The sequence below is a fragment of the Fistularia commersonii genome, chromosome 24, assembly GCF_037954325.1.
Source record: "Fistularia commersonii isolate RoL2024-O1a breed Wild chromosome 24, RoL_Fcom_v1.0, whole genome shotgun sequence".
Taxonomy (NCBI): Eukaryota; Metazoa; Chordata; class Actinopteri; order Syngnathiformes; family Fistulariidae; genus Fistularia; species Fistularia commersonii.
In genome coordinates, this window is record NC_141307.1 from 1,452,193 (window position 1) to 1,465,200 (window position 13,008).

A 13,008-nucleotide genomic window follows, 5' to 3' on the forward strand; every position below is an offset into this window, starting at 1 on the left:
AAGATATAAGTGTATAAATTGAAATTATTTTTTAGGAATTTAAATAAAACAATGTTAATCTGGACTTTATCTTTATAAGAAAGCTGATCAAAGAAATTATAAATTGATCATTTTAATGAAAATAAGTAATTAATGAAAAATTTCTGAGGAAATTATTAAAAAAACATGAATAAAATATGAAAAAGTACAGAAATTGTATCGTTTGGGATTTTTCAACTTAATTAAGATCATTTAAATATGAAATGCAGTCGCTACATTGTGTTTCCTGCTGCTTATTTTATATTTTATTTTGATTTATTGCTTCTTTTTGGTAAATGACCTGCAGGTGAGTGCGCCTCCTAGTGGACGGACACAGAATGACCTCGAGAACAGATGGACGATCCATCAACTGTCTTTTCATTTATCAGATCCAATTAATCAATTTGTTTCCAAAATGATTATTCTAATCATCATAATAACACCACACTGACAACGGTGAATTCAAAGAAAAAAAAAGCAGAACATCATCCCTAAATGAGCAAATAATTAGAAGAATTTAGAGGAACAAGGGAAAACATCAGGAGAATAAAGTCTGTAATATTCAAATATTAAGAGTTTCTGACGAAAAAAAGAATAATAAAAAGGTATATACAATAAAAATATGAAACAGATTGAAAAAATGAAAGTAACTTTCAAAAAAATTGAAAGAAAAAAGACGCGCAAGAAATAACCAATACAAGAAAAATCAACCCATAATAGATAATTATTATTCACAATATAAAACCCTTCATGTCGGACAGGAAAAAGTCCTAGTAAAACGTAGGAATGACTCACGCTGTCACTTCCTCCAAAGTCCCTCCAAAGTAAAACCCTCCAAGAATGTTTTAACAATGAAGAGAAACTCATGTCGATTAGCTGGAAAGCTTTTATTGTTTTAGTTCGAAACCGCAAATGAGTCTCGGCTCCCGTTTCCGGAGTCGAGTCGGTTTAGGGCCGATGGGTTATTAGCACCGTTTTCCATCAAGCTAGTTCCTGTTTTCACGACACGTTACTGCGGGGATTTCAAAGGTTTAAATAAATCCAAAAAACAAAAGACATAAATTAACAATTATTACTTTTTTTGATTTTTTTTTTTTTAATTAAAAACATTTAAAAACAATGAATTATTTTATTTAAATATCATAAATTCAACTTGTCAGAATCTGCTACATTCAAACCGCAAACGTGGAACTTATGAAATTCAAATTTTAGCCTTTTTTTTTTTTTAGATTTTTGTTAAAATACTTTCAATGGGTGTTACCATGTTAAATTAAGAGTGAAAATCAGTGTATTTTCAAAATAAAATGAAAAGTTTAAAAGATTTATTTATCGACAAAACAGGTGGTTAACAATAACGAGGGGGGCCGACCCCTTTTTTTTTCAAGAATTTTATTTTGAAAAGGCAAAGGATGGAATTCCTTGAAACAGTATTTGTAAAAAGAAAAAGAAAAAAAAAGAAGAAGAAAAGCGGTGCGCTGCTGGATGGACATGAAAAGCAGATACAAATCTAGAAGGCGTGAAAGAGACGAGCGCGGGAACCAAAAGGCCACGAGGTTCACGGAGGGAAGGGAGGTCTACGACGCGACACGACTCTGGTATTTAAATATATAAACATACAATTCACAGGACGCCTGGAGGCCCCGGACGCGCTGCGGGTCCAGGCCACAGTCGCTCAGCGTCCCCATCCTGACGGGAGAAACATCACCACGTTTGCAGAAGACTCGCCGCTGTACTTCTGGGAATTCAAAACAAATATAAATCGAGAACCTACAGATCTCAAAAATTAATCCAGAAAAGAAAAATGGACTGAAAATCTTTTTTTTTTTTTTTTTTTTTTTTTAAAGGAACGCATCAACTTTTGGGGAGATTCACCTGCTCGCTCAGGCTAGCTTACTCGGGTTAGCTTACCATAACGAATGGCGCTCGATGCTAAGTGTTAGCTTCAGCACGTTTAATGTTATCGATGTCACGGCTGGTCCTTTTTTTCATGGTGTGAAATGAACATGGAGCTACGTGAAAGAGCCGGAACTACTTTCCTGTCATGGAGACTTCATGACCAAAAATGTTGGCGCCGAAATTTTGCGATCGTTGCGACCATTCATTGTGCTAAGCTAACCCGACGAGATGACTTTTCTAACTGTCGTTGTCAGAATAGCGAGAAGGCGTATTTCCTGAAGTACTGGTGGGGCGCGGTCAAACAAACTAGCGAGCGTTTTGGGTATTAAAGTAAAATACACATGTAAACAAACAAAAAGCACCTTCGGCATCGGTTCTCTCTGTATTGCTTCTTCTTCCTGGGATTAGCTTGAAATTCTGCGGGAACCTCGAAGGGGTAGGGAACGTTCTGCGGCCATAAAATTACCCTGTCCTATCGAAGTACCCTGTACGTCAAAGAACACATTCGGCTAGTCTTCTAAAACAACTCCTAGCGTATCTTTAAGGTATCAGACCAAAGTAATAGTACTCCACAGTACAGCCTCTGCGTATTTAGGGGTAAAATTTGGCTTCATGGTTTTCGCTCTATTGCTGTTTTTAACTGAAGGCTAAATGTAGCTTAAAGGTAGAATGTGTGAGTTGGTAGCGCTCTGATCCGCTCGCTTGTGCTGCGATACTAGCGTGTTCCGCCCAGGGGCTGCCCGTGAGGCTCCGTCCGTACCGTAAATGCACGACTTGCGTCGTTAGCGGGTCAGAACTAGCATACAATTAGCATTGACAATTGCACAATAACTGCACTTGCCCCCGGTGGATAACAGGATGCTGTAAACTTCTAATGTAGCTGATAATGCCAATGCCGGGTCGGCTGCTGGAGTTAGCATGGATTTTATGGTCATAGCTTTGATGCTATGCGAACTGACATTCTACCGTGGATTTCTGTTGTGCGGCGGGAAAAGGAACACGGAACAGACGGAGGTCAAAGATTTGCGCAGGCTCTGGATTTTTTAGCACAGCAGTTAGCATAGCATCGCCAGGGAGTGGTCGCCCTGGAGCTACTGAGCGTCCATGAGTAGCCGCGTTGACTCAGAACCACCAGGATGCTAACAGCATCCCCGCTCTGCAAGCGCTAGCAGGAGACATTAGCTACATTAGCCTCCCATGGATCGACAACAAACTGATGCTAACCGTCGGCTCGTGTTTGGCGAAAGAGTTAAACCCTGGGTGAAGGAGAACGTTCCTCAAAACGGAGGGAGGAGAAGAGGAGGTGAAGTCTCCGGAGATGAAGAAGAAAACGGCGTTCCGGCGCGGGAGCGGCGTGAAGGAGCTTCCCAAACGAGCGGAGGAAAATGTGGAGAAGGAGTGGAGAGAGAAAATGTGTCAGGAGGAGTGAAGCTCAGGAGGAAGATAAATAAACGTTCTCGGATCTGACTTCTCCTCATTTGGCCTTCAGCTCCTTTTAAAAAACATCTCCATGTGAGGAGGCGGAGAAGAAGATGGGCGTCAGTCCCTCAGAGTGTTGATGTGGGCGCAGATCTTGAGGGCGGGGCCCAGCTTGATGTTCATGGTGGACATGAGGTGCTCCTCCTTCAGGAGCAGGAGGGCCTGACCGTCGATCTCCTGCGACAGGAACTGGGAGGCCAGGTCCTCGCAACCTGGAGGGGGACGGTAAGAAAGCGTTAGCGGAGAACGCCGGCGTCTCGGGAGGCTCCGCCCCTTTCCCCGCCTCCCACCTTGCAACGAGGAGATGAACCGCGACACCTCGTCCACGCTCCAGCGGGCGGGGCCGGAGGGGCTCGCCGGCCGGCAGCTCGGAGGAGCCGTCGCCTCCGACGGGAGCCGAGGTGGAGGAGGCGGGGGCGGCGGCGGCGGCGGGCGGTGGCAGGACGGCGAGGAGGCGGGGGAAAGAGACATGGCGTCGTCTTCGTCCTCCTCGCCGCTCGACTCCTCTTCCTCCTCGGAGTGGCTGGACTCGGAGCGGCACTGAGGACGAGAGCAGAGGCTGAGGAGGATGAACCAACTGCGGCGTGGAATCCCTGGGATTTTTAAGGCCGATAAAGGTAAACTTTGCATTTCAGGATAAATTTTTTAAGCTTTGAGGTCACATTTAAACTGTAATTTGATTTAAATTGAATGCAACTTTTTAAATGGAAATAAATGCAACTGCTTTACTCCTCATTTTAATTTGTTTCTTCTTTCATTTTAAAGATTTTTATTTTTATTGAACGGAAATTTTTTCAAGAATCAAGATTTTCAATTGTTGTTGTCCAGGTACAATGAAATGTTGCAATGAGAGCTATTTATAAAAATAGACAGAAAACTTATTTACATAGTGCGCTATATATACATGACATGGATGGTATATTTTAATCAAACTGAATTATTTCACTTTCGAACCGTAATGATTTAAATTGGAGCTTTTATGAAATCAATGATCTTTCTCTTCATTGCAATCCATTTTTTCTTGGTTATTTGAAAATTAACTTCCTGTTGGTTTTGATTAATTTTATCGGCTCGGTTTATATTTTATATCATTTAATGATTTTTTTTCTCTTGTTTTAAAATTCATTTGTTTTAAATTAAAAGCACTTCTTTGTAAACCCAAATCCATGTGTTTTTGACATAGTTTGTCTTATTTTACTAATAAAACCTTAATTTCCTCATGTTTTTAAGGGTGTGTCTTGCAGGTTCCGGGTGATTTATTGATTAATCAGTGTTTTCTTGCTGATTATTCCGGGCCTCCCACCTTGACGGGCAGGGGTCTGCCGGCGATCCTGGCGCTGGCGATCTGCGAGCAGGTGCGTCGCGGAAGCCTCCGCCTGGCGATGCCGACCTCCTCGTCCGAGTTGGAGAGGCGACCCGGGTCCCGGTCCCGCTCCCGGTCCCGGTCTCGGCCCCGGCCCCTGTCCGGAGCGGGGCCCCGGTGGGCGTGGTGGGCGTGGCGGGCCTGGCGGGTGGCGAAGGGCTGTCGGAAGCTGACGTTGTACCTGGGGAACCAGTACATACTGCATCGTAGACAAAGAGTGACTGATACGGTTCTGAAGCAGCAGAGCAGAACACAGCGGCCCTTCGCATCAGAACCCGGCTGTTCACTGCTGCTTTCTTTCTACATTTTACAACTAATTTCAGTATATGTTTTCCAAATTTCAGGTAAAAAATTTTTCCTGTAAATTTTCAAGCTAGTGTTTTTTTTTTTCTTTTCAGATGTTAGGTTAATGTTCCTTTTTCCAGATATTCAAGCTATTTTTTCTCTTTCTTTACAGACAACTTTTAGTTTTTGTTTTTGATGTTTTTCAGCCAGACTTCCAAGCTCGTGTTGTTTCCGGGGGGGATTTTTGTTGGTACTTTAACCAGATTTTCAAGCTATTTTTTTTCTCTCTCTTCCTTTTTCTTTCTTTCCAGATTTTATGTTTTTTTCCCAAAGATTTGGGGTTCATTTTTTTCTTTTCTTTTAAGGGAGTCAGGCTAATTTTCTCTTTTCCAGATTGTCCAGTTATTTTTTTTTTCACAATTTCTGAATGCAGTTTTTTTTTCATTTCAGACTTTAGTTTCTTTTTGTTTTCCTTTTCCCTTGTTCTAGATCACAGATTAATCCCTGCCACACGCAATAATTATCAGGATGTTTTCTTTTTCTTTTTTTTGACAGAATTTCAGGCTAATTTCTTTTTTATTTTCCAGATTTTGAGGCCACATTTGAATTTTTTTTTCCTCCATTTTCAGGGTCATCTTTCCCCCCAAATCTGATCAGAATCCATATCAGGATCAGATCTTCAGCAGATCCTCCAGACCCTGATGATTCATTGAAAGCTCCTTCTAGCAGTTGTTGCTACGCCGTCCTGTGCGAAGGGACCGACGCAAACCAGCAGCACGACATGATGCGAACACGCTTGTGGAAAATAAAAAAATAAAGTGGTTTGAAAATATTCAAAAATGCATTTTGTGCAAATACTGGTGAGAAAATCAGAATGAAGTGTCCGAGCTCCTGAGCAAACTGCCGTCCTTCTTTCCTGACGGACCAGAAATCATGCTACAAATTATCTGTCGGCATTAAATTACCAAGTTTCAGATTTCCCACGGCCAGAAGAAGATTGTGACCAGAAGACCAAAAGCCAGAGAGAAGGAATGGGAAGAAAAGTAAATAATTAAATTTAAAAATTCATATTTGTCGTTTTTGTTCAGATAGCAACTTAATTTATAAATTTAATTAAAGAAATAGCTGATTTTGAAAGAATTTTTTCTGAATGGTGTTCAGAGGGTCGGACATGACGCAACACATAAATGAATGAACAAACAAAAACACACACATGCCACACACACATCATCAAACGACCACTGCCACCTGCGGCTCCACGCCGCTGCTAGAAAAGCTCTTCCAGAATTAAACATGATTTATTTTTTGGGCAGCGTTGGGGTTCTCCCAAGTATTGGCGGCCATTTTTGCAGGGGGGGGGGGGGGGGGGGGTTCTCCATGCACGTCAGTAGTACCTCTTGGCGCAGGTCATGGAGCAGAAGCGCTTGGTGCCGCGGAACTGGCTGGCTGGAGCAAAGTTCTTACAGTACTCGCACTTCAGCACTGCCAGGCAGAGAGAGAGAGGGGAAGTACTTCAGCGGGTGAATAATGCAGAATGGATTGGGCTGCACCGCCTCCTCGTGGTCACTAGAGGGCAGCAGAGGCCATAGTGTGCCCCGCTAACAAGGCTAAAAAAGTGCAAATACTATCATCAGTACAACTAAGTACTCTGGCTGAAAAAGCTAAAGAAGGGTACCTGTTGCCACGGTAACCGTCTCCGATTGGTCGGCGTCAGGGCTGTCATGGGTCAGTTCCTCCCCGGCCGAGTCCTTGATCGGGCCGCACACCTGTCAGCGGGAGAAATGCTCAGCCGCCGATCAATCACGCGGAAAGAACTACAAGTCCCATGTCACTCACCGGGAAAGGCTCCGCCCCTTCCTGTATCACGAAGCCCTCGATGAGGTGGGTGAGGACCTGCGGCTTGACCACGGCCTGCGGCGGCGGGGCTCGCTGCCCCGGACTGCAGCCCACCCGTGACACCGACAGGGCCGGGGACGGGGAGGGGGAAGCTGCGGGGGGAGCGCCGGAGCCTGGCGAGGGGAACACACACTTATACAGTGCTGAACAAATGATAGAGCCCGATGAGCTAACGAAGCTAAAGCTAATACTGGTTAATGATCTGAAAAAACATGAATACCTGCATCGATGGAATTGGTGGGCGGGGCCGAGGCGTAATCTCTGATTGGCTGGAGGTGCGGGGGGGAGGGGCCGTCTTCGTCATTGATTGAAGAGGGGTCGGATTTGCGCTTGAGGGGCCCTGACGTTTGTTTCGACTGCGTGAGTAGAAAACAATTGAAAGTGTGTATTAACTTTAATTAAAATAAATACATTCATAAGTAAATATGAAAAAAGGAACATGAATTATGAAATAATATAACTGACAAATACAATATAAATATATCAAAGACATATAACTATACAGTAAAATATAATATAAAAATATAGAAAATTTAAAAATTAATAATACATTTTGTAAAATGATGTCTGAGGCCTGACCTGCACTTCCTGCTCCTGCCACCAGGAGGAGCCAGTGACACCTGAGCCTGTGATGGACCTGACACGCGCGCGCACACACACACACACACACACACACACACACACACGCGCACAGACAGACGCACCTGTGTGGTCTGGGTTCCCGCAGTGTCCCCGTTGGCAATGGCGCTCCCCGCCGCCCCCCTCTGCTCCTCCGGGGGGAGGGACGGGCGAGACGGCGTCGGGGGGGTGGAGTTTGCGGTTGTGGCTTGCGAGGAGGCGGGGCTTGCAGACAGGGGTCCATTCTGTTTTGGCGCTGCGCTCTGATTGGCCTGCGGGTGCACCTGAGACACCTGGGCGGGTGGCGGCGCCTCCTGCGGCAGCTGGAGGGTCTTAAGCCCCGCCCCCCGCCCCATGACCCCGCCCTCCCGGGAGGCGATGGACGCCACCATGGTGAGGAGGCTGGAGGAGCTGCTGAGGACGGCAGCGCCCTCCTGGCCGGCGCCGCCCCTCGCCAGCGCCAGCGCGCTCTGCCGGGCACCCACGATCTGGACAGGGATGTGCGGTGCCGGCGGGGGCGGGGCGGCGCTGCTGGCTGGGGGCGGCGCCGGCAGAATGGGGGGCGGGTTCCTGGCGGGGAGCTGGAGGGGCAACCGGAGCCCCTGTAGGGTTTTGGGCTGGATGGGGACGGGGCCCCCGCCGTGCCCCGCCTTCTCACCGCCGAGCGCCGCTTTCTGCAATGGCTGCACCACCAGTGTCTGGGCGTTGACCGCCGGTTTAATCGTCGCCGTGCCGACCGGGTAACCGCGGGTTTGCGCCGCCGCGTTGGACGTCAGTACGAGGGCGTGCGCTGCCGCCGTGGGCGCGGCGGTGACGGTGCTGAGGTTGCGGGTGCTGTGGAGGAGGAGCTGGGAGAGGGGGATGGAGGAGGACGATGACGAAGAGGTGGAAGAGGAAGAGGAGGAGGATGCGGGCAGGGCTTTGAGGTTGGTGGGCTGGGGGTAGGTGGGGATCTTGATGTGCGGAGGCGGAGCCTGGCTGGGCTTCGTGGGGGCGGGGGGGAGGGAGGCTGCGGGAGGAATCAATTAGCAAATTAATTAGCAGCACCTCAGAGGAAATTAATTACATTCTAATTCAACCCCTACCTGGTCATAGGATTGTTACTTCCCTGTTATCGTCCAGTCACTTCCTGGATAGGATTCTGTTACTTCCTCATTACTATTCATTACTTCTTGTTATTGTTACTTCCAGGTTTTTCTTAATTTACTTTCTGTTTTTATTCAGTTACTTCCTGTTTTTTATCAGGCTATTTCCTGCTTTTTTTCATTAACTTCCTGATTATCATCCAGTCGCTTTCTGGTTATCAATCTGTTACTTTCTCAGAATTATTCATTACTTCATGTCATTGTAAAGTTACTTCCTTTTTTTTACCAGTTAATTCCTGGTTTTTAATGAAACCACTTTCTGTTTTTTTATTCAAATACTCTCTGGTTGTGCTGCTCACCTGAGTCTCTCCTCTCTGGAGCTTCTGACTTCACGCCCTTGGGGCTGGACACCCCTCGCAGGGCCAGGTTCTGAGCCTGCAGGGGGGAGAGGGGTGACTATGTGCTGGAGCCACAATGCAGAAATGTCGTCAAGAACCTCCGCCCACCTGGTCGCTGTCCGTTTGGCTGCCGGAGGTCGGTGTCGGGGCCACTTCCTGCTTCGGAGCCTGCGTTTGCTGGGTGACGGTTGCCACGGCGGCGGTGGCCGTGCTGCCGGGCATGAAGATGAGCTGGGAGGAGATGGGCGCCCTCAGGGAGCGGTTGACCTGCAGGAGGTGACAGGAGGCTACATGGACCTGCGGCCACCAGGGGGCTCCAGAACATCAGGACTTCAACATTAACATTGAGTAAGAAAAGACAACTGTTTTTCCCCCAGACTAAAGAAACTATATTTATATCAGCTTGAACAGCAACTGACATCAAAGGTGACCAAGAGGAGTCTTGGTAGACTCACTGTGGCGGACTCACCCTTAGGTACATCTGGCCCTGCCCTCCTGCCGTCCCGCTCAGCAGCACCGACTGGCTAATGGTGGACGCCGCCGCCGCTGCCGCCGCCGCTGCGCTGACAGCCCGAGCACTTGCAGCGGAGCCGGATCCCGACGTGACGCTGGCCTGAAGACGGATTGTGTTTTTTGTTAGAATCCCCACCCAAAGAAAAAAACATGCAGAATTAACATCTACCATACGATATTTGACCAACGAACAAAGCTACATTAGCATGTTAGCTGGTAGCTAGTCAAAGTTAAGTTGTACTTCCACGAACATTCCCAAGGTCATGACTGAGTCACAGAGAATGTCTACAAGGTAACAGTAACTACAATATTTGTCAGACTGCAGAGCTGATGCTAACAATGCAGGAAGCTTGTTAGCACGTGGATGTTATTTTTTCATGGTGTGATTTTTGTGTTTAAAATTCTAAAAATTTAAAAACGTCAGTTTGTATATGACTACAACGGGATGCGAACACTAAAGCTAGCTGTGTTTTTTTAATGTTAGTAAAAGGTTTGTTACTATTCAACTAAACCCCTCCCCAAAGGAGAACATAAACTATGTATGAGCTAACACTAGTGGTTAGCCTTAATGTCAGCACCTTCATGTGATACAAAAACGATGACACACACAAATGCATTTATTGGCTTGGATACACATTAGCCGAGTACCGTTTCTTGCTATCTAGCAGCTAGCTACAAGGCAGAGCTGGCATGCGGTCAGAAAACAAAACAGTCTTATGAGAAAAGCAGGAAGTGGGTCAGAGGAGAACTTTCCAGAGAACTCAAAGAGACGAGGCAAGATGACGAGGAAGATGAAGGAACGTACCGCCGAGGTGCTGGTGGTCTGAGACGAGCTGCTGCTGGATGGGCTCGACTGTCGGCTGGCAGCCAAAGTCGCCTGGGAGGAGAAACGAGAAGAAGAGAATAATGTCTTCTGTCACTACATGGAACCCAAGCGATACTCGTCGACCCACAAAGCCACTTGTAATTACATCTTCTGACCATCCATGCGGAGCCAGGAGAAGCAGAACGCTAACATCACAAGCCACCCATGGTTCTGCAGGATGGAGGACGGTGTTAAAAAAGAAAAAAGGGGACGAAGCCACGTACTTTGACCTGCTGTGCGGCGGCGAGGTTCTGCAGCTGGGCGCTGTTGATCTGCTGCTGCAACATCAGCTGCTGGAAGTACTGGGCAGCGTTGGGCTGCCTCTGCAGCGCCTGCAGGGCCTGGCAGGAAGAGCAGGAGCTTCAACTGTTAGAATCACTTCCTGTTTCCTTTCCCCTCATCCGATTGATTTTTCAGACAGTGGGGCATTCTCGTACTGAGGATTAAGGGGGATTATAATTTCTTGGTCCTCAGATAATCGCATTTGCGGAACCATGCGAACATGAGAATATATAAATATAAAAATAGAGTTGTATCCTACATAGAGAAATAAAAGTTCCCTGTTATGTGTTCATTTCCTGTTTGTTTTTTCATTTCCTTTTTGTTTTTTTACAGTCTCACCTGGATTACTGACACACACAAACACACACACACATACATACACACACACACGCACCTGCACTGCCTGTCGCTCATACAGTGACATGGAGTTGATGGTTGAGGGTCGCGAGCCTGTCCCAGATGACGAGCTCCCATTGGTCGAGGCTCCCTGCTGGTTCTGCTCTCCGTCCGTCTCCATGGCAGCTGATGAGACACACACACACACACACACACACACATAATGTAAATGACCCCTAATTTTACAAAAAATTATTACAAGTAATCGTATACATGCAAATAAAATCATTGATGTATTGATGTACATATGTTACATATAATTACACATATAGTTACATATAATTTTACATCACTTTAACTTTATTTTTATTCATTCCTTTTGATCATTACTGTTCTTTTTATTTTCATTTATATTATTTGCTATTTTTATTCTTAAAGTTTATATAGAGTTCTATTGTGATTTTTCCCCACTTTACTCTGCAGCAGGAGCGGCTTTCAACGAAAAGCAGTCCCCCCCGGGTGATCAATAAGGCACACTGATTCTGAATATTTCTTGATGTAAACGTCAGAAAAACGCAAATTTGTGGCATTTGGTGACGTCATTCAGAATAATACGTCTCTCAGACGCGTGCTGACGTCATTCTCACGTACACCTGACGTCCCCCTCCGAGTCGTCCGTCACGTCTGAGTCACGTGATGAGGTCGATCGTCACCTTGACGACGCCCTCCCCCGCACCTGCGCAGACGCCGCCCGGAAGGATGTCGGCACTCCGTTCATGCGCGCTCACGTGATTCGCATTGAGATGAGGCGCGTGCGTTCTTCACCTGAGCCCCCCCTCACCTGGGCAGCATGCTAACTCTTAGCTAGCTAGCAGCTCCACGTCCTCCCCCCTCGTCATTACTGGCTCCACCGCCCCCCGCCCCGCCCCACCCCCTCTCTCTCTCCTCCTCCTCCTCCTCCTCTTCCAACCCCGTTCTTCCTCTCCCTCCCTCCTTCTTCCCCTTCCTCATCCTCCCTTTCCTCCTAGCATCCCGCTAGCCGCTCGGCTCTTACCGTCTCCGTTGCGCCTCCTACCCGGGCCGCCGCCGCCGGTCGGTGCGAGTCGACGTCCCGGGGCGACTTCCGTCCCTCCTCCTCCTCCTTGTCCTCCCCCTCTTTCTTCCTTTCTTTCTCTCTCTCCGTGCCGGTGATGCCGCCGCCGCCGCCGCAGGAGGGTCACCGCTGTGCACTCTCTCGCTCTCGCGCACATGCACGCACGTGCACGCGCGCGGTGGCGGCCGTCGTCGGGAGGGCGACGCCTCCTCTTTTTCCGTCGCGACGGGATGACGAGCCGGGACGGGACGGGAGGGGAGGGAAGCCCCCCTCCTCTTCCTCTCTTCTTCTTCTCCCCTTCCTCTCTTCTTCCTCTCCTCTTCCTCTCCTCTTCCTATTTTCTTCCTCTCCTCTTCCTCCCCGGTTCTTCCTCTTCCTCCCTCCTCTTCCGCCCCCCTCGCGCACCGGAAGTCCTGTTTCACTGAAAAAAAAATAAAACTGTATGAATAGAGATTTATAGAGAGTTGTTTATTTTTTCCTAAAGACGCATTAAAACACGGAGGTCGTTTTGTTTGTATTTTGTTTTAAAGCGGGGCGCTGAAATAATTAGAATTCTTGTAAACGTTTCGTGAGTAGTCAAGTTAATTGTGTGTGTTAGTAAATCCGACACTGGTTTCCGGTCCAGTCCGACAAAATAAAAGCGCGCAGACGGAAGTTTATTCAAGAAAACAAAATATCACGAAAACGTTTCACCTTCAAAGTATCGTTTTTGAAAAATATAAATAAGCAAATAAAAGTACTGTGGGACTCATGATTACGATCTTAAATCACATTTACGACAGTATATAGAAATTCATTTTTCATGTATGACATTCACCTTCACAACATTTTCTTTTTAGTTGAATATATATTTTAAATATGACGTCTCTTTATCTTTTCTT

The 13,008-nt window shown here is 46.9% G+C and overlaps 1 protein-coding gene across 1 annotated transcript; it reads right to left on the reverse strand.

Annotated features, from left to right (window-relative positions):
- Positions 1-1,828: 1,828 nt before the first annotated feature.
- On the reverse strand, positions 1,829-12,450 carry LOC147219608 (polyhomeotic-like protein 1). The gene is made up of 15 exons (XM_086171574.1): positions 12,089-12,450; positions 11,093-11,220; positions 10,641-10,757; positions 10,357-10,428; positions 9,508-9,651; positions 9,147-9,305; positions 9,000-9,075; positions 7,642-8,564; positions 7,158-7,293; positions 6,878-7,050; positions 6,717-6,807; positions 6,436-6,523; positions 4,697-4,937; positions 3,684-3,933; positions 1,829-3,605 (listed from the first exon to the last, which is right to left on the reverse strand). Exons 1-15 carry the CDS (start codon positions 12,282-12,284, stop codon positions 3,454-3,456), a joined length of 2,946 nt encoding a protein of 981 aa, XP_086027700.1. The 5' UTR covers positions 12,285-12,450; the 3' UTR covers positions 1,829-3,453.
- Positions 12,451-13,008: the final 558 nt, after the last annotated feature.